Below are 23,278 nucleotides of genomic sequence, written 5' to 3' on the forward strand. Positions count from 1 at the left end.
TAAAAATCAACTCAGGGGCATTTTACTGTGATATATATCTATATCTATATCTTTTTTTTTTTGAGACATGGAATCACTAAATTGCTAAGGTTGGCCTAGAACTTGTGATCTTTCCTCCTCATTCTCTCAAGTTGCTGAGATTACCAGCATGTGCCACTATACCCAGCCCCAATTAAATTCTTTAGTAAAAACTTTCATATACTGAAAATTTGGGGCTCATGTGATATTACTGATAAACTCTATCAAATATGTAAGAAGATAAAACACCAATCCTATACAAATTCTTTTTAAAAATAAAGAAAATATCTTCTTAAATTTATGAATCCTGATTCCAAAACCAAAGACATCACAGGAAAGAAGAAATGAAAACAATATGCCTCATGAATATATATGTGCAAATTTTCAAAATATACTAACACATCAAATTAAAAACATTTCAAAGTTTAATGCATTGTTTCCCTAGAAATCCAGGTTGGTTTAACATATAAAAATGAGTAAATATAATTAACCATATATAAAGAACTATGACATCATTTTAATAGATGCAGGAAAAAAAAATACTTGACAAGCCTCAGCATCCATTCATGCTATAAACTGTTAACGAATGAAAAACAGAAAGGTACTTTCCCCGCCTAATGAAATAATCTCTGATAACTTATAGATAATGTCAGTCTCAATAGTTAAAGGCTCAGTACTGTCTACCTAAGGTCTCAAACATGGTGAAGATGTCAGTAATCCCTGCTTCTATTTAAACTTGTCTTGGAGGTAAGAAGGAGCCAGGATAGTAAAGCACAAAAGGGAAATATAATACACATGGGTTAGAAAGAAAAAGATAAAACTATTATTAATTCCATAAGATACTATCATGTTTGTAGGTAATCCTAAAACACTATGAGAAATTAATGGATTTAGCCCAGTTGTAGGATATAAAGTCAACAATAGAAAAGTGTATTTCTATATAAGAGGAGTAGTCCTTCTTTATCTTAACAAAGAGTCAATATTTCAGGGCTATAAGCCATAAGGTCTCTATTGCAACCACTCAACTCTACCTTTTTAGCATGAAAATCACCATAGATAAGACAAAATAAATGTGCATGGCTGTTCCCCAATAAAATTTTATTCATAAAAGCTGGTGGGCAATTTCTGGGCCATAGTTTGCAACCTCTGCTATATTTTAACAACAGACTAGTCTAGTCATATACGATATTTAAAACACAACTTATTTTTAACAAAAAAAAAAACATAGTAAAAAATATAGTAAGGGGTGTGCAGAAGCTATACACTTAACTATAAAGCATTGCAGGAAATCAAAATTTTAATCCATATAAGTAATAATTTTACTTAAATTATAATTTTATTTATTTTATTTAAATTTAAGTAAATGAGATATCCCAAAGACATGGCTATTACTAAAATGACAATTTTTCCAAATTGATTTATATTTTCAAAGCAATCTCAACCAAAATCCTAAAAGACTTTTTGCATAGCTACTGTAATAAGACAATGTGGTATTGACATAGTGATAGATTAATGGAACAGACTATTGAGTCAAAAATATCGATTCACAATTTATACAATCTACTGAATTTCACAGAGTTGCTATAGAAAGTCAATGGGAACAAAGTCAATTAGTGGTGCTGAAACAACTAAATATCTGAATGGAAACTATTAATCTTAACTCTTACCCTATAGCATACATGAAAATTAAGTAAACATGGATCATAGTACAAAACAAAACAGTTAATATTATTAATCTTTTAGCAGAAATGTAAGAGAGAAATTTTGCAGTATTGGGTTTGGTATAAATATCTTACATAAGACATAAAACAAAAAACATAAAATAAAATACTGATCAAATTAACCTCATTGATATTAAAAACTTTCAGAACACAACAGACACTAGTATGGCAATATGTAAATCAATGGATGTGTAACTGATGTGATTCTGCAATCTGTATATGGGGTAAAAATGGGAGCTCATAACCCACTTGAATCAAAGTGTGAAATATGATATATCAAGAACTATGTAATGTTTTGAACAGCCAACAATAAAAAATTAAATAATAAAAAAAAGACACACACACACAAAAAAACTTTCAACATTGAAAGACCAGTTAAGAAAACAAAGGAAAGGTACAAACTGGGAGAAAATTTGGCAAAACATATATCTGACAAATGGGCTGGTCTATTGAAAGGAATCTTATGCTTTAATAATGAGATAATCTAAATATTAAGTATGGACAAAAGATTTGAATGAATTCGTCACAAAAGAAGATGTATATATAACAACTAAAAATATAAAAAGATTTTCATTATCATTGATCATCAGAGTAGTCCACATTTAATTAGTCACTATAAGAACACTTTGTACCCAATATACCATCTGATGTTAAAAAGACTGATAATATCAAGGGTTTGTAAGGACTTGAAACAACTCAGACTGTCATACATCGCCTCTTAGAATGAAAAATGGTATAGCTACTTCGTAAAAGAGTACGGTAGTATCTCATAGAGTAAACTTTACCATATGACCCACCAGGTCCATTCCTAAGTATTTGGTTAGAGAAAGAAAAATATATATCCATATCAAAATGCATATGCAAATCTTCATAGCAGTATTATTTGTAATAGGATAAATCTAAAACAATCCAGATATTCATTAAATGGTGAATGGGTAAACAAATTACAGTGCATCCATAATATCAAAGAAACAACTTACTAATACCTGCAACTATTTGGATGAATCTCAAAAACACTATGCTACATAAAAGAAGCAAAACATAAAAGATCACCTACTTTGTAAATCCATTTAGTCAAAATTTTGGAAAAGGCAAAAACAGAAATGAGAACCACTGAATCAATCATTGCCTAAATTCAGAATGAAGGAAGGGAATTGCAAATGAACATGAGGAAACTTTTTAGTGTATGAGAACTATTCTACATCTTCTTTGTAGTGTTGGTTTTACTATTATATAATTGGTCAACTTTATTTTCTGTCAGTGTTACCTCACAGAAACTGTTACATAAAATTAGAGCTGCATGCCTATATTTTCTCTGAAACCTGCCAAGTATATTCTACTTAATAGAACATTCTGGTCCTCCATCTAGAATGCTGCACTCACATGGTACTCTTTTTTACTTCTTTCAGTTTCTTCTCAAATACTAACTGGAAAATGAAACAAAAATGCTTCACACATAACACACATGAGAAATCATTAGGAATAGATTCTAAAGACAACAATATACAAACCAACAAATATAAAATGGTGATAAGAATGCTCATCACATGGAATTGTTGAGAGAATAATGTAAGATATATAGGCTAAATCAACTGACACACAGATGCTGCTCATTGGATTTCAACATCCATAATTTTTCTTGCTATTACAGCATAATGAGTAACACTTTTTCAGAAAACATCTGCTTGGGCTGTAACTATTGGATGTGAACTTCTGCCACTTAGGAGGCTACCAGGGTTCTCTGGGACATTTCTGTTTTTCTCCAGGAAAACAGCTGTATCATTGTCTTCAGCATCTCTCCTTACACCTTGGTCCCGATTGCCCCTGAACCAGAGCTCACTACTTTCACACTTGTCTCCTGCTAGTATATTCTTGATGGAGCAGCCAGAGTGGTCTTTTATAAACATAAATCTGATCTTATCACTCTTCTGTCCAAAATCTTCCCAATGCTTTTTTCTCTCATCCCATATAAAGTCTGAATTCTTATTGTAATAAAGCTTTAAACATTTGGTTCCCTCTTCCTCCCCAAATGCAATACATCCTGCTACTTCCCATTTCTCATTCCATTAGAGCTGTATGCCTGTGTTTTCCCTGAAACCTTCCAAGTATATTCTACCCAGTAGAATGTTCTGGTCCTTGATCTAATATGCTCCACTCACATGGTACTCTTTTTTACTTCTCTTCAGTTTCTTCTCAAATACTAACTGGAAAATGAGGATTTTCCTGATCACTATATTTACAATAAACTTCTCTATATCTCATCTCTAAGTACTTGTAAACATTTCTTTACTTGGCTTTATTTATTGTTTTACTCTGCATGTATAGTCCCTTGATATATAGTTAATTATTTTCTAATTATTTTCTTGATGATCTCATTGGAGTCATTCTGCACTATAAAATAATCTCTATGAAGAAAGTGACTTTGCTATTCACCCTATGCCTGTAACACATCCTGGTGCACAGTAGGTGTCTTTTAAGTACTTACTGCATAAATAAATTATCACTGTCATTGGGGCATTCTGAATTACCATTTCTATCCTTTTCTACATCTATTTTTTTAATGCCCACGTATTTCCAAATGAACAAAACTGTTACATAACAAAATGATATTGCTGACTTTGCATAACAGAATTTACCATCTGTGAATTACTCTTGAAAGTTGAGCATCCAAAATTAAAATAGAAAAGATCAACCCACTAAAAGCCCTGTGAAGTGCTTCTCGTGGTTTTCCTTTTACCTGTTTGTGAAAGGTGCTCATATCACTTATTTGTAAAGGATAAGGAGAGCACAATTTATTTTAATATCATATATGTATACTTTAGAAACTGATTAGCTTATCTACACTGAAAAATAGATGTTGGATGATAATAGCACATACTAACCCTGTATATAAATATACAATGATTTTCTTCCTGGCTTCTAAGCATATTTATAATAATAAAACAGGATAACAAAAAAGGAACATCAATTTCTACCTTACTTTTTACTTGGCTTATATTTGAAGTAAGTAGATATATGAGAATTTCTACATGGTTGGTAACTTTGTAGTACCACATGTGACATAATTTATGAGTACAAAATACTTATCTCAGTAATATGTTCCTTCCACTAAGAAAATCACTTGAATTTATTTCAACTGAACATCAACTATGATCTTCTAATTTTAAAATTCTATATTACTTTTCCTCATATTATAGTCGGCATGAAAAGTAGTCTTTCTGAGGCCAAATACAGCAATTTCATGAAATACATCTATTTTTTTAATGGTCTGTCTTTGTTATCCAACTACCCTTAGATTCATGTAGCTATCATCTATCTCTCTATCAACAAACTCATTAATGTTCATGTTCTATATATAATTTATAGAAATACTCTACATGTGACTTTTGTGATGAATGAAATGCAAGTTTTATATGGATTTCTCAACTCTCCACACTTCTAAGAATAACTGATAGTCCATCTATGTCAAAATTCAACAGAATTCAGAAACATTTGAAAAGTTGGATCAGGAAACTTAAGAAACTCTACAAAGAGGGAAATTGAGAACTATAATAAAGTAGGAAGCCAAATGCCTAATTGCTACATTTTTATAAAAAATTTAATATCACTATCTGTTCAAAAAGGATAAGTAAACTTTCCCTTGAAATGATAAGGGTAAAATTTATGATCTGCCCTCAGCTTACACAATTAATTTCCAATACATCTGGACATTGGGAACACAAAACCTATTAATTTTCACCTGAAGTTCTCTATTTTGGCATTTCTGAATCATCCCTATGAACTCTGCACTAATTTAGAGCTAGCATCCACATAAAGGTCTCTGATGCTCAATCATTATTCTCTCTAGGGCCCATTAGCCTCACTTGAATTTGTCAAATATGAACTTTTCAACAACAGCATGTTTTCTTTATTGCAAACTCACTCTCTCTCTCTCTCTCTCTCTCTCTCTCTCTCTCTCTCTCTCTTTGCCCCCTTTTGGCTAAGACAACTACCTGGTGTCTTGGAGAGTTGAGACTGAACTTCTGTTTAATCCATACCCTAATTAAGTGAACCACTGAGCAACCGAAGCCTCTGTCTATCTCCCCTTTCACAGGCAGAAATCAAATAGGCTCCGGCATTCCCAGTTCAGGAAGGAAGAATCCAATCTGTGATTCAAATGTGTTCCAATTCCAGAGTTAGCCTGTACTCATATCTTAAAACAACATCAAATAAGCGCTGGCATAGTAGCAACGAGTCAGGTTTTACTAATCCAATGTTTTCTTACACCCCAGACAGTGAAGGCCTCTTCACTGGTCCTCCATTCCACATAAGGACATTTGAAGCATTCTACACAGAATAGTTCAAATTGCATGCAATTAAGGGAGAGCATCATGCATTTCAAATCATTTCCCAAGGCTTTAAGATTTGCCACATAAGCAAGTGTGTGTTTCTGTTGCACAAAACCCTGGGACCAAATTTCCTTTCTTTTCTCCTCTGCCCCAAATTATCATCTCTTCATACTGAGACATGTTTATTTTCATGGCAAATAGAAAATAATATAATAACGTAAAATACTTATTATCGATATAATTCATTATCACTATTCTACTTTCTTTGTCACAAAAAGTATTGCTACCTTAGGTAATTAACAGTTGAAGACAAAAATAGATTTGGTGAGTTCTGGGAAAAAGCTATGGGCACTCTTTATCACTAGCTGATTAGCATATTTGCTAAGAAAGATAATTATCAGAAAGGCCCCTCTGAATCTGTTCTGAAGTGGGAAAATATTATTCTAAGACAAGGCAGTAACTAATTACCTCATATAAGTAAATATATATGTAATTGTATTTAATACATATGTTCTTATATTGCTCATTTTAAAAATACTTCCTTAAAATTTCTCAAAATAAAAGTCAAAGGAGGAGTTGAGGCTGTATCTCAGCAGTGGAACACTCACCTAGCATGCCTAAGGCCCTGTGCTCAATCCAAGGACTATACACACACATAGACACACGCACGCATGCACACACACACACATACATACACAGAAAAAAATGAGAACTGATAATAACCAGATTAAATTTAAAAATCTTGATAAAATCAGACTGTTACATTGACAGGTCAAATGCCAAAAATAATTTAGTTTAATTTTCTCATAAACTAGATCTACCTCAAAACTTTCATTTTCTTCTATAGGAGGCTAGTGTGCCCCCTTTAGGCTGGGTCCCTATTGGACTTTTCACATCAATCATAAAATAAGCAGTGTCCATCCTCATTGCAGAAATAAAAACAAATATTATTTAACCATGATGCATTTTTTCTTAGAGTGGGAATTAGAATGTGTGGAGATATATGTTTTGGGACAACCCCATAAAGGAGTCTGTATAGAAGGAAATCAATACATATGGGGAATTTCACTAAGATACGCAGAAAAGAATTATGTGCAGTCATTTTGGACCAGTGTATATGCTGAAAAGGTAGGAAAGGAATAGAACAGAAATAACATTCATTGAGTTCTACTAATTTGTTATGCTAGGCCAGTATGTATATGATCTATTTAATCCTCATAAAAACTCCTAATCAAACTGTGAGTAATTCACACAGTTGGAATTCCAATTCTATCTATCTTGGTAGCCAAAATTCTTACTAATTAGGAAGAAAAATCAAATTAAACAGAATTGGGTTCATGTTCAAAATGTAAGATAAAGAGACAGGCAGGATTGAATTTTGGGAATGCAGAAAAGATTAACATACAATATTTTTAATTAAAAATGAACTAAAGGAATAACAAAAAATTGCTTTTAGAGGCTATATCCCCATACCAGCTAAACAATTCCAAGCAATAGTCATGCACTTATATCTGGGACACTGACTGATCACATCCAGGTCTATGCAGATGGCAACAGTCAGGTAAATAGCAAGAGCCAAGCAGAGGCTAGCTTTCCCTCTAGGTGGTGGCCCTGGATGGGGGCAGAGGAATTGGGCTTTCCAAACAGGGAGGCTCTACTTAGGAAATATACTTATGAGAAGAATGCAAGGAACTATACTATTATTTTAAAACTAATTGGTCGGCAATGGTTGCCTTCTTGACTCCTCTTCTATGTTGTAATTATTACCTTTATTTTTTCTGTGAAATATCAATCATAATTCTATTTGTTACCTACCACAACAAACATATACTGACCATCCACAGGGTTATGGCATATCTAAACTAATAGATAATCTCACACACTGCTTTTGAATAAAGATGCAAATAAAAGAACACAGAGTGGTGAAGCTCAAAGGTTCCATACTTTAGAACATTTTTTTTTTTTTTTTACAAAGGAGAGTTAGAGTGATAAGCATAGATTATTTGCTGGGTTAATTCCAGCTTTGATTGGCAAACTGTTACAATCTTCTGGGACCAATCTTGAAGACAGGATTATCTCAGGAAAGTATTGTGACAAAGGGTTTTATATGACTTTAAAATATGATGTGAATTCATAGTGAATAAAAACAGTAGGAACAGGGCTATGAGAGTATGTGAAATTGAAGATTACTTAAGACACTCTAAATCTACAGAAAATCCGAGGAAGCTGGCACACCTGAGTAGCCATGTCTCTGGGTAGAGAGCAAAAGGCACCAAGATTTGCTTCCAAAACACTGAAAATCAGTCCAGCCAATTCTTACTAGAAGAATTGATTAGCTCTTGAAGAAACTGACATGTGTTGAAATTGTACGGTTCTAAATGACCAGAATTAACTTCTTTCAAACTTGTTAGGCACAATTATTCCTTGCTGAAACAACATATTTATTTTTTCATCCACTCTATCTTCCAAAGTTCCTGATTTCCTCTAAGAGTATCACAGCTGTTCTAGCTTGAATATGCAGAGTGACGTCCAAGGGTCCATAAGTAGTGTCTATGGTCCTCACAGTGGCAGTATTTGGAATTGCTACAGGCTTTTAAAATGGGGACAATGGAAGGTCCTTGGATCATTGGGGGCATGTCTCCAAAGAGGACCTAAGACCCCCCATTCTTTCTCTGTGTCTTTCTGCTTCCTGGCTTGTGATGTGAGTAGGTGCTCAGATATGTATTCCTGCCATAAAGTGCCACTCTAAACAGAGGCCCAAAGTGACGGGGCTGCCTGATCTTGGACTTGAATCTCCAAGTCCAAGAGCTGAGTAAACCCTTTCTCTCATACATAAGTACCTCGAGTATTTTACTGCATTATCAAGAAGCTTACTAGTACAACAGCATAACTATAAAACCTACAAATATTTTCCCCCTTTTCTCGGTCAACACTTGCTATGGGGAAATAGACTGGCATTGCCTATTGGCATTGTGACTAGAGTTGCAGATCATTATAGGTTTAGAAGCCAAGTTATCTTGCCAGAAAATATTGCCATGGCTGCCTCCAGGGCAAACTGCTGAACATCTTAGAATTTTGTGGGGTTGATATATGCCAGTATGCTCATTTGAACCTCAGGGTGTCTCCTAATTGTTTAAGAACCCTCTAGCACCTGTCTCTGCTTGAGAAAATTTCTGAGATTCTAAGACTGTGACTTTTTTTACAGTCATAAAATTGAATATCTGAGATGATGACATTAAGCAATAAGAATAAAAATGTTTCCAAGTATTTATAACTGATTCCTTGAAGTCTTGATCACTGAATGACCAGTTAATGAATGACTCCAATCCAGTGGAGGTCATGCTTACTGAAATGACGGGTCCCAATTAATTCAAAGGTGCTCTACCTTCAAAGGGATGCCTGTCTTATATAATACCATAAATAGCCTTTGGGTCTCAAAAGCAGAGGAATTCACATTGTTATGTGTGTCAGAATCACTTGAAGTACTTAACAGAATGAAGGGTCCCAGGCTTCAGTAGTCTGCAATTTTAAAGATAAAAGCTCAGGTGATTTTGATGCAGGTAGCCTCTGAGGTCATGCTCAAAGAAGCACTGTACCGGTATATGCAAAATATTTACAGCAAAAGGAAAACAGTTACCTCAAATTCATAAAAAGATAAGTTATTCCTATCCAGGAATCTGAGGTCACAGGAATATTCAGGTTTTGATGTTATAAGTACATTTTACAAACCTATTCAAGTTAAGTTTGGTCGTCTAAATGGACATCTTGGAGGCAGATCCTCCTAAATAAATTATTTATGAACAAGTAAGTATTTTAAATTATTTGGAAATTCTTAGTAAATTCCTTTGAAATCTCAGGGTTATGTTTTAAAACAATCACAAAATCAAAAGGATCACAATTTGTACATGAAGACCTGAGAGCACTAACCACAATGGGAGTTATAAAACTATTTTTAATGTATGAGATGCTAAATAAAACAAATACATAGACTTAAACAAATTTGTACTTTCATTTGGAAATTTAGACTGCCTACACTCACAAAAAGGATAGTTAAATGCTAATTCATGTAACCTACAAACATCACCTAGTTTTGTAATCCAAGTCTATTTGCTATAAAAGCAGATCAAACCTACCAAGTGATATCAAAATACCTCTCTTCTACTTAGCACTCTCAGGCATTAGACATTAATATTAAAACATTTTCTCCTACAGAACTAAAACACAAATTTGGCCTAAGAAGGTTACAAATTTGCTTTAGATTTAATGCAGCACAATTTAAAAGTCTCTAAGAAATTTTGCCATTCTCGAGCAACAGGCCTGCCTTTAATGCCTCTGGAGATTTGTAATTCTCAGAAGTACCTGGTGTAGTAGTTCCCCAGAAATCCTCATCCCAAGGACAACATCTGTGACTCCACCCTCAACAGATTTCTAAAGGACAGCTCAAAGGAACATGTTAACTCACTCTCTAACCTTGAGTCAACTAGCATATGCCTGCAGGAATGGTTGAAAATCCAGAAATATACTCTAGGCTTTCACTGGGTTGTAACAGAAAGAAAGATAAAGACTCCCAGCTCATTACAGTAAAATATCCTGAAAATGCATTCAGACAATTTTTACCATTTATCCATGGCAAAGTATTGCTGAAACTAAGACTAATTTAGAGGTCTTTGGGGTGTGAATTCTTAAATGATTGCATGTCAGAAAGGTATAAAATGAAAGGGTTTCAAGGTGACTTTTTTATGTCTCAAGATGTTCATTTGTTACTCATGACAAATAGATAATTAAAATCCCCAGCCTCAGGGATATGAGAAATATAATCTTTTGGATATAGCCACTCTTGAAAGGATTCACAGTGAGTCACCGCTCATAGTATGAAACAATTTTCATTGGTTAGAAAGACTGAGAGGATAACTGTGAGCTAATTTTAAATAGCTTTTGGTCAATGGCAGAGGGTTGGAAGCATACAGCTAGCCATAAATCTTATTTTACAATAAACAATTTTATCACTTTCAAAATTCCATAAATATTTAATTTTAATTCTCTTACACACACATTCTAGTGGCTTAACAAAAGATAACCAAAAGCGTAATCATACATGAATATTTCTCCCAAATGAGTCTAATGCAAACAGCTACAGAATCATCTTTCTCTCTCTGTCTACCAAGTGCAATAAACTATACATTGGAATCAAAGTCTATTTTTATTGATAACTCTCATGAATCCATTATAATACACAAGTAAGAAAAACATTTTGCTGATACAACATGGTTCTTTCAAATAAAGAATAGGGATTGAAGAAAGAATTCAGAAACTTATAAAGCAGTGGACAGTATCAGAGGAATCTAGGCTCCTTGGTCAGCTTTTTGTACTGTTTAACCAAAGTAAAGTGGCCCTGTCTGTGTCACTATAATACCATGGAGAAATCTGGACAAAAAGGCCACCTTGCCAAGCTATCTCTCACAAAAGGTTTGTAAGTCATTTCTCCTCAAGTTCATTTATGAAATGTCAGCACATTACACATTTAAACAACCACTATCAAAGTAGGAGAAACAGCTTCTCCTCAAGGTGGGTCAGGGTGCAGTTGCTTTTCAGACTCATCGTACTATTATCTTCTGCAATAAGTGAAGAAATGGTCAACACATGTTTTGGAAGAAAATCCTTAAACAAGAAAATAAAATATCTTTGCCTATTTTCTTTTAGATTTGGAATTATTATTTTTTAACTAAGTGACATTTAATAGAAAATAAGGTAGAAATAGCAAATTTGAATGAAAGAAATTATTAAATTCTAAAAATTAGTTTGGCTACTGGGTTGTCAAAATTTAAAACACATGGCATATTGAAGTGAAGGATTTGAAGGAATTGGATTGTCTCATGTTATGGTTGACAGGGTTAAATAAGCCTTGGGAATATAATTTCTACTACTTATCAAAAATGTTACAGTCTTTAAAACCCAAATTCTACTTACAGGAATTAAACTTATTAAAATATGTGTGAAAGTTTATAGTTTGAAAAATTAACAATTGATGATCAATTTATATGATTAATTATATAACAAGCATACGTCAGCACAATCCTGTACCAAAGATTAAATTAGGTCGTAACAATAAGAGGATGAGGCAAAGTGCTCCCCTCCAGATCATCTGGGAACTATCAGGGACTGGGAAAAGTACCTGGAAAGCAATGTGGCAGTAAGTGCTATAACACTAGTACATAAAACATCCCTTTACTTTTTCTGGAAAGACAGACAAGGTTGTGGTGAGAAAGGGTGAACAAAATAACATTTTTTTCAAGGGAATGGTAATCTTCTGGACAGACAAGGAGGATGAGATAGAAAGGAATTTCATGTCATAGGCAAACTCACTTTGACTTGAAGTCAAGGACTCTACTGTTTTCCTGTTTGAAGTTGAATTTCCATGTCCTTCCCACACTGCACCCCGCCACACACACACACACACACACACTTAAAAGCTGTGCAACCTTAAGTAAGTGGCTTAACCTCCACACCTCAGCAGGGCTTTCTCCACCTCTATTATTTTTAAATTTTTCCCAAGAAGATCATGCTGTGGCATGAAAGGACCCTCCTTTACTTTTGCTGGAAGTGAGCTTCTGTTCATACTAAATGACTAAATGAAATTGGTACAATTTCATTAGAAACTTCCTTGCTGGTAAATTGTCCTTAAGGCTGTCACTCAGCAGGTAGACAAACGTGTGCCTGCAACATGGGCTACCTGGTCAGAATGAATTGCCAATACAGAATTGTTTACCAGATAAGAAAACAGTGCAGTCTCCTTAGTAGCAATAGAAAAGGAAAAAGTCTGGGGGTTTTGATTTTTTGTTTCTTTTTAATAGAAAATTACCTGGAATTTCTTCTTTTTCCCTTCTTTATGTGTTCTCCCTTCTACATTACTTATTTTTACAAAAACCAATCTCTGTAACTTGGTCCCAAACTTGACTTTGCTTATGTCAAAGTAATTATCAAGTCTTCTATATGTAAGCTCATTAGTTTTGATGGATTAGAATGCCACAGGGAATGATATGCTTTTTAACATATGGAAGAGAATTGAGATTTGATGGAGTACATAAACTGTAAAAGCAGTTTCAGGTTCCAGGAATGAAACAATGCCTATGCTAAGTTAAGTTGTGTGTTCATCTCAGCACAGATAAAACTAACCAGTTTCACACAATTGCCTTAGGAGAAAATGTAAATTATGATAACCAGGTAAGCAAAGAGAAATTTCCATGTCCTAAGTTGTAGCTTGTAAAATTAAAACTATAACTGGAAATGAAAGAGTAAAAAATACTAAAAGAACTGTTTGCTACTTCGTTTCAAAGTACAATAAGTACCTTGAGCTTATTATTTCATTTGATGACTGTTCAAAGGAATAACTGATTTTTACATTATAAATCTAATAGTGAAAGTTAACACAATATTACTACTACCAATACAACTAAAACAAGATTGATAAATATTTTGTCCAGAACAGTCTTATCCTGTAGATATTTATATCTGTCTCACAGCTCAAGCTTTTCATAATGAATCACATTCCAAAGAATATTAATAAAAGATATACTGGCATATGTCGAGGAAAAAAATTGCTGATGCTTGAAGATATTTTCTATCAAAAGTTAAATATGGCACAATGGCCATTTTTTAGAGTCATTAATGAAATTTGGAAGACATTATTAATCTCCAGAGTGTTAAATTGAACTTGCAGCAAAATTGATCAAGTTTTCCTGTCTTGGAAATACCCTATGGCTATTATTGATCAAGAATTTGGCACAGTGATTATAATTCATATCTAAACACAAAGATTGTGAGACAGAAATTATTTTTAATATCTTAAATTCAAAATATGCATACTACTCAGCTTAATACAGAAAATCTTACAAGCAAGAGTTTTTATTATGAAGATCCACAGTAAAACATACCTGGCCAGGCTAAAGGCATCGTCAATCAAACCTGCACGATTACTGACAGAAAGAACCTATGAGGCCAATCGGGGGGGGAAAAAAAAGGAATCATTAAGGATTAAAATTACAGGTGTTCACATGTCAAAGCACATTGCTTATGAGCAAGTCTAGAATATACCTCATGGTTCCTGATTAACTGATCAATTAATAACCTCCAGTTCCTCAGGTCATAGTTGACTCTGAAGTAACCCGTTTGATTGATGTTCCCCAGCAGCCAGCTTCCCTTGTCCAAATAAGCTATTCTGTGATGCTCTGAAAACAGCATTTTGAGAGTAAATAGATTTAGAAATTTAAGAGTTAAAATGGAATCAAGTATGTTTTCTGAACACAAGATGTTAACAAAACCAATCATTAAAAAGAAATGCTATCCTAAATATCTCATTGAAATCTACTCTTCAGTCAATCATTAGCATTTAGAATTGCTGAGAAAAACTTTTAGATGGTTACTCATTATTATCTCAGTTAATTATTTTCTTATAACAAATATTTTTGTTCTTGACAAAAACTACTTACCTATAAAATATTTTCTTTCTCAAAACAAACGTAACCTAGAAATACACTATTATATTCATGCAGCTTTCAACTAGGTTGTATGTGCACGTGCAGCTAAAATTAAACTGTGTTTAGATACATATTCTTCTTATTTTAATTGTCAGAAAGTGATTAGAACAATGCAGCCCATTTACTTAGAAGTCATCATTGTCTCCTGCCTTTTTTCTCTGGCTTTCATAAGACTACTCATAAACAACACACTTCTCCACATCATCAATAATGCTAGAAAAAGGAAACCACATTTAAGACTCTAAATTTCCACATAGACTTATAAACAAAGGTAATAAATTCTGCTTATTGAAATCACTTTGGAAAATGGTAATATATTTTTTACCAGCTAATTCAATGAACAGAAGCCAGTAAAAAATGATATAACTTCTTATATATTTAACTTTTTCAAATATGGTGGAGAGAGTGACCTACATTCACATGTAAAGTCAACCTTTACTGACATCCCAGAGGGAGGGTTATGATTCCAGGAATTTGGGTGTTAATCTTCAGGACTCATGCCTCTCAGAATTTACACTATGAAGTAGACTTTAGAAACTTACATGCATACACACATACACACAATCTGACATCCAGGAAGAAAAAAAAATTAAAACCAGACTATTATATTTAATTTCTACAATAACTCAAAATCATAGACTGTACCACAGAAGCCAGTTGACTCATATCTGAGTAACAGACACACCTTCAGTTCTTACTCCATTATCAAGATGTTAGCACATCAGAATACAAAACAGGAAATACAGTGTCCTGCTTTATTTCCTTGGAAGGGGGGAATTTACAAAGGACTCTCTCAAGGAAAGGCCACACAAGGAAGGGTTTACCACAAGAACCACTGGTGGACATTAATAACCGTTTATTTCTCAGGCCTGTAATAGGGTGGGCTATTTAATACAATGTACCTAAGAGATTGCTTATTTTCAAAAGTCTGTAGTAAAACAAAAGTGCTTAAACCCCAATGTATATTAAATATAAAAACTTAATGTTTCAGATATTATTCAGCTCTCAGTACCTTTAGAAACTGTGTTCATTGAAACAGATAAAGAAAAATGGTTCCAACAGACAAATCAGATTGACTACTAGAAAATAAAAATGGTTTCTCAAGTCTTTGAAGTTTCACAAACACATATTTTTAAACTTTTAACGTGTCATCCAGACAAGAAGTTTTAGAATGTCACCTCAGTTTACAGATGCAAAAATTAGAACCAAAGTAACAAGAAAACATGATGTTTTAAAAAACTAAAATAATATTATAAGGAGAGGTTTTGATTAATCATGCCTGAATTCCTGGAAGAAAATTAAAACTTAAATATTAAAAATATTGTTTCTTCTGAGCAATCTTAATTTCTTCAAGTATACTAAGCTTTTCATTACAAAAATAATAAAATTGTGATTTAGTTCACCTAAGTTAAGAGCAAATTTGATAATTTTCACTTAAGAAGTTTTTTTTTTTTTTAATTAGAATGTTAAAGCATCAAGTTCAATATATGAACACATGATTTAGATTTTTACAAATCTGCCGTGGTCATGAATTCCTATAATATTAAATCTATCCTTCAAGTTACTTCCTATTCACTTATTAGATAGCTGGCTTATGTTAAACCCCATGTGATTCATTTGGCTCTATTTTTTTAACTTATTCAATTCAAAGACGTACAGGAAGGATATAGTCAAATTAAAATCAATATGTATGTTAAAATAGGAAAACAATCCCTATGCTTTCTATATCTTCTAACCAGAATAAGCAGACAGTCATCTATTGTTTTTAAGTACACCATTACTGAATTTATAACTTAAACCTGAAGGTTATTACTATTCATGAATATTTTTATGCCTTTACTACAAATGAGATCTTTGAAGAAATGGTTCCCTGAAAGATTTTGTAATAGATTTTTAAATATCTTTTCAGTTCTAGTTAATTATATCCCTAAAATGTTCTTCAAATTAACTAATGGCAAGCAATGCATTTTAAAGAGATCTTTTCCAATGGTCTAATGAGGTATCATATTTGATGAGTACATAATAAAAAGTATGGAGGTTATATTTCAAGTGTTGGTAATAATAATTAAAAATTATATTTATATCCAAAATGGTCTGATTCAGACTACATCAAGGCACAAAGTAGTTGATATTTTATAAGATTTTTATATTTTATACATTTTTAGAATAAAAAGAGAAATGAAATTAGAAATTTATACCAAATATTTGCTGGTTGTATAACAATTTGAATTAAAATAATAATAACAATAATAAGGGTAACAACATGGGACAAACACACGAATAATAACATATATTCATTGCCTCACTGGACTATTGTGAAAACTGAATGAGATCATGTTTTGTGGAATCTTTAAAGAACTATGTGAACATATCCAAAAGCATCATAGTGAGTAACTGACAGATTTTCAAAGAAACCTACCAAAGTACTTAAATTCTCTGTGTGTGTATGGGGGGTGTGTGTGTGTGTGTGTGTGTGTGTATAGTTAAGGGCAGAATAGAGTAAAAAGAAAAAAAAGGAAACTAAACTCCTAAATTTAAACTAAACTCCTAAGATAAAAAAGCAAGCTCTTTATCTCACTAACTGACTGTCACTGGGTAAGTTATTTCTGAAACCTTAATTTCCTCAAATGTAAAATGTAGATAAAGACAATACTCGTTTTTTAATGGTTTGTGAATCTTAAATGAGTCAATGTTTGAGGAAATCACCACAGCATTATGCTATTTTTAATGTTTTACATTAATTTTTAAGGATCAGTTTCTTTTTTATTTTGAATCTTTTCTTTTCTAACATTTGACGCTAAATTTATTTCCCTTGATGCACCATTAATTGAACAGCCAGTCAATATGCAAGCTACCGCAATTATAAATGTCTGAATACTTGGTATTTTCCTAGTAAGAATGAAAAGGATATTTCAACCTGATCTTAAAAACTTAAAAAGTGTTTTAAAAACTACTTTTAGGCTACAATGATCTTTGCCTTAACTTGGAATTAGATATTTATCCAAAGTGTTTTAAAAAACAAATTGCCAAGAACATATGATTAAAATCAAATGTATACATCTTATCCACCAAAGACTTTACCTTAATATCTTATGAGATCAAATCTGTATTACTACTGGCAGTGAAAATTACAAAAAAAAAAAAGATCAATATGGTTAATATAACTAAATGTATAATTTCTTTTCATATATGTTGATAAGGATTGACCAGAATATTTCCTTCATGTTTTTATGGAGGAAAACATGAAGTAAATACTGATCAACTGGTACTATTGATTAATTGGTACTGATTATATTTTAAACCAAAGGTAACATGACAACTTATAATAGGACATAAAAGTTAATATCTTACCCCCCAAAACTCTTTCTGGTATTAGTTTTATTATAGGTCATTAGAATGAAAACTTCAAGATAAAATTGAATATCTAGGATATAATTGAAAAGGCAAAACAAAGTTTTCTTTTCTTTTAGGTCTCTCTTGTAAAAGTTCTTCCAGATTTTTGAATCTATCAAGTTTTAGGGAAGCATTTACTTAATATGAGTATCCCCCGACCAAGCCTCAACATTTCAAAATGTTCACATCAAACAGAAGATGCTGTTATGATTTAATGGACCATAACACACTATGCTCTGCAGTTTGCATATTGTATAACTTTGGGGGGAAGAGGGGTGTGCCATTCATGCCATAGTCTAGGCAAACAGTGCCTCCTAGAATTATGAGCTTCACAAATTGTGCAGCTGTGTGTGATGTCATATATATCAATACAGGCAATAGTTTAGGAGGCAAGCATGGTTTGAACTAATACACTGTTATTATTCCTGACTAACAATGAAAGGATATAAAAAAAAAACAAGCCCTCAAACATAGCCAGTAGTGGCTTTGGGTCAAAGAAAACTGTGACACTATTCTCGATTCTCGGTGGGATAAGAAGATACTATGAATAACACTACGGAAATAACTAGAGTTAGAGGAAATGGTCCTGAGAAATGGATGCTACAAGAATCAGACTTGCACTGACACTGTCTGCAAGTGACGTGTTGGGCCACTCCTGATGTTTGATCAATATGCCTTTATACTTTTTAAATTTTCTCCATTTTCATTCTACCTTAAAAAGATGAGTATTTTGCTTTATTTCTGAAGATAGTTCTATCTCATGCTCCTGGCTTTCCTAGGGTGGCATAATTTCATTCTAATAGTTGGAACTTTACAGTAATTGTTTTCATCATTTTATAACAGATTACATAGGTAAATAAAACAACCACATGAGTGGAAAAGAGAGGTATACAGACAAATAATACAGTAGGTATAAATTCAGAATCATGCAATGAAACTATAGATTCTGATTATTTAGAAAGATAAATATCAATAAATGTTAGAGTAAGTACTTTAATGTCTTATTAGACTACACATGCATGTTTTATATATGTATCAATTCTAAAGAAAAGGGGGAGAGTAAACAATATCATTGAATGTCCTTCCTTTTTCCCCAAAAACCTCACCAAGTTAAAGGAATACTGAGAGCAAGCTTGGGTTGGAAAGTCCAGGAACATATTATCTTGAAGAACACTGGATACATTTTATGCACACTAGGAATTATGGTAAATTAGTATTAATCTGTAGAAAGTTACTTTCTTGCATCTGTGCCAAGACAGTTGTTCCTTGGGATGCTGGCCATGCAAGCTAACTAAGCAAACAATGCAAGCTAATGCTGATGCTGTCATTGCTTCCGCAGCCTAACATAAAACCTCTATCCCACTGGCAGCCAGGGGGGTGCTGAGGGCACTATGGAAAGGATATGTGTCACTCATCCAACCAGCAGCTACTGGACAAAACATCATGAGGGAGAGGAGGCACTGTTTGGAAAAACACCTTGAAGGACAGAAGTGCTATGTGTCGGTCTATTATCACTGAAGTCTTCTAGGAGCAGGCACTAATCTCTTGCAAGCTTTCCTCAATAAATCATAAGTACCACTTATGGGCACTTTCTTTGGCCTTCTGCAACCTAACCTATTGCCCTTGCACAACTGGGCTGTGGATCCGACCACATACAACATGTATAAGTTAAAATACATATTTTTATAATATGTGATTATGTATTAAGAAACATTAAAAATTTGAGTAAAAATACACCTGGAATTCCAAGTGTTTATACTTCTGGCAAACAAATTATATTTTGCTTTAAAACTTGTTTCCTATGTGTATTTTAAGCATTTTAGTCTCCCTTATAATAGCAAGACAGAAGGAAAAAAACAGCTGTTTATTTACACCTCACCTTATTGAAAAACAATTGTGACTGTTTAAAATGATGTAAGGTAACATCAATTAACAGTATGTGAGAAAGGAATAAGGAAAACAAAATATGGACACCCTTGACCATCTAAATCTAAATGAAATGTTACATAAAAGATGATAATTGACTTTTTCTCTAACTCAATGGAAAACAGAAATAAAAGGGACCTGGTTCACACTCTAGCTTGAAGGATATAGATTGGATTCGAGAAATAGGTTTCTGACAGTGAATTGAAATAGATCACTATCTTATTTGAAGATATTTAGAAAGAGAATAGAATCTCATCTCTCAATGCTCCTTGAGGTTTGACCCAACCTAGGAGATGGCTAGATGCCATGTAAAAGCCCCTCTCTCCTGGCCCTATAATTATCTAATTCCATGGAGAATATTGCCTTTCTGGTCCCTTAAAGAGACAGTCTGGTAACTAAAAGGTAGCAGGAAAATGGGATTAAAAATTAGGCCTACATTTTAGTATTTGAAATAATGTTCTACTGGGAGTTATGATTATATTTTAATTACACTTGGAATTACAAAATTACACAGCCTAAAACAGATAATATTAATTCTACAGATACTTATTTTAAAATTTTCTCTTTACCATAAAAGAAACAAATATAAAATTACCCAGGAAGCTTGAAATTAGACTATTATTCTATATTATACCTAATTTTTTAGAAGTGATTAACATTACTTTCTCAATATAATTTATTTTTATTCACATTTTATAACAGCTAAAACTAGAGGTTAAGTTGCCAAACAATTATCTGAAACCAAAGAGTTCCTCAGGGGACAATATATATTTTACCTGATTTGTTAGACACCCAAATAATTGCTTCTGAAGACACATGGCTTCTATTTCCTACTACAATAGTTAATGGAATCTGCCACAGGTAACTGAAAAATAAAAGAGAAGCTTTAAGAATAAAATATCTACATCCAAACAAAAATAAACAACATTTTCTATCTACCTTATATATAATTTTATTACTCTCTTCAGTAAAAACAAACAAGTAAATAAGTATATAAATCCCAGTTAGAAAGACAAAAATAAGTCAAAAAGATGGGTTTATTATTACATGCCATTAAGAAGACTTGACTTTAAAAAGTTTTGGTTTCAGTGCAAAAGAACTGCCAAAAAATACTTTATTTTGCAGAAAAAAAAACAGATTTGCATTTTAAAAATAAAAGTAACTATATTCCAAAAATCTGAACCACATTATATATTGATTAAAATCTAAAAATAAACCCTTTCCACTTTTTCTATATTAGATTAATATAAATTGCAGTGGTTTCATCATTTACACTTTAAAATTTTCCTTAGTTATTATCTAACAATTCTGGTAACACTACTAACATATATTTAGAGAGAGAATAATATGACACATCTAAAGAATAAAGGAAGAACAAAATTAATTGGATTTCCCCAAAATCCAGATCAATACCAAAAACACTGTGGGACATACTTAATACTCTGTTTCCTGAAATGAAATTTCCAAATTGATGTGTCAAAGCATCTATAAATATGCAGGGTCACTCATGAATCTCAACTATTAAAAATAAGCATTTTTTTACATTTACCTTTTTATAGGGTAAAATTGATATCTAGGCTTGTACATGAATTAATATCAATTTAATCTCAAAGAGCACCCAGAGATTTGCTGGATGGTTTTACAATAAGCCCAATGACTAGACTTAGCTTTCTTCCTTGAAATACAGCTTGATTATATTGATTTCTCCACTGCACCATTAGCAACAGGGGTATCCACTCATTATAAAAAGAGTTCTGTGGTACAAAAGAGTCTGAATAGAAGACTGGAAGAAATTCATAATTGTATATCAACTGTTATCTCCACTATTGAAAGTTAAAAAAACACATTTAAGATTCTAAATTATAAAACTATATATTATACTTAATTACAGAAATATTTTTGAGTGTCAACTATTCAGAGACACTATGCTATACTACAATGGACTCCCCATGATTGGTCAGGAAGTACTTTATGGTAGTCATTCTTTAGATAGTAAAAACTTAGTGAGAAATTACCCATGTAAGTTCTTTAATAAATACTTTCACACTTCCAACAAAGAACTAAAAATATCTTACAAATATTTAATGATAGATTTATTGGAATAAAGATACAAAAAACTGATATATTTCTTTAATAGCTATTCTTTAAAGATAATGAATCTCTTTTGATTAATTGTAATAATTAGACAACAATGTCTCCAGTTTGAGTCTAATTCTCAAGTTAAACTACAGGGTCATTGAGAAAAGCTATGAAAGAGGAGTTGTTTTATAAATCACTGTTGAATGTGTTAATATGATTGAATTGACTTAGATTAAAGGAAAATAAAAAAGGCCAGATTAACCTATAAGTAAGACAAAAATGCTCTTGGGCTGGGATTATGGCTCAGTGGTAGAGCACTTGTTTAGCATGGGTGGGACCCAGGTTGGATTCTCAGCACCACATAAAAATAAAGGCATTGTGTTGTGACCATCTACAAAAAAGATTCTCTCTCAAAAAAAAATGTTCTTTATGAACTTCACATTTTTGTATGCATCTTCCACATTGAATTGGGTCAAGCAAAATGTGAAGTCAGATAAGTATTAGTTAAAGAGCAAGGAATATAAAAAAATTAGGAGAATTAAAAAATCATTAAGGGAAAATATGTCTTTTTGTAGCATGATCCAAAAATGTTTGTGAAGCACTGTGTGCCCCTAATACTTGTATTTGAACTGTATTCTTCTAAATAGCCAGAGATCATGATAAAAACTGAGATGTTTCAATATAAATTTTCAAAAAAGTCTCTAAGGTACAAGAAAATGAGATTCATATAAATACTTGCATGATTCTTACAGTCATATCATATGCATAGAGAAAATTACTTAAATAAGCAGACACTATCGCACAGCTGCTGTGATATAAAAAAAGTTACCTATTATAAGATTTTAGAACACAAAGTTGGGATATTTTGTAAAATTCTTAAAATAGACGTTTATGTTTTCTCTAAGGAAGTTTTTGTACCCTACACAAAATCTATACAAGTGACAAAGATAAATTGTTACAAGTTACCAGGCAGATCTGAAATTTTGTATTCATTTCAAAATTGTTGGACATGTTGACATCCTGTTATTCTTCATAGCTTTTTAAACAAAACATATTTAGTCATTTTATAAATTTCATTTTAAAAGCAAAGAAGTCATAATAATCATGGTGGGATTTGTTTTGTTTTGTTTTGTTTTGTTGTTTTGCTAAAAGACTAGAGGACACTCAACAATATTGAGTAAAGGGCCCTGTATGGTATGCTCTAAAGAAATCAGTCTTCAGTGGGTTAGCTTAAAAAGAGACTAGAAAAAAGATATTGTGAGAATGGATTGTGTTTTTG

At 32.6% G+C, this 23,278-nt stretch overlaps 1 protein-coding gene across 3 annotated transcripts in view; it reads right to left on the minus strand.

Moving 5' to 3' along the window:
• Trhde (thyrotropin releasing hormone degrading enzyme) overlaps positions 1-23,278 on the minus strand; it is a 370,936-nt gene that overhangs the window by 64,097 nt on the left and 283,561 nt on the right. For all 3 annotated transcript variants that reach the window (XM_048804974.1, XM_015482991.2, XM_048804973.1), the window contains exons 10-12: positions 20,697-20,785; positions 14,159-14,292; positions 13,999-14,054 (exon numbers count right to left, since the gene is read on the minus strand). In XM_048804974.1, the coding sequence (XP_048660931.1) occupies positions 13,999-14,054; positions 14,159-14,292; positions 20,697-20,785 (279 nt within the window). The remainder of the gene's footprint in view (positions 1-13,998; positions 14,055-14,158; positions 14,293-20,696; positions 20,786-23,278) is intronic.

Source organism: Marmota marmota, unplaced genomic scaffold, assembly GCF_001458135.2.
Source record: "Marmota marmota marmota unplaced genomic scaffold, marMar, whole genome shotgun sequence".
Taxonomy (NCBI): Eukaryota; Metazoa; Chordata; class Mammalia; order Rodentia; family Sciuridae; genus Marmota; species Marmota marmota.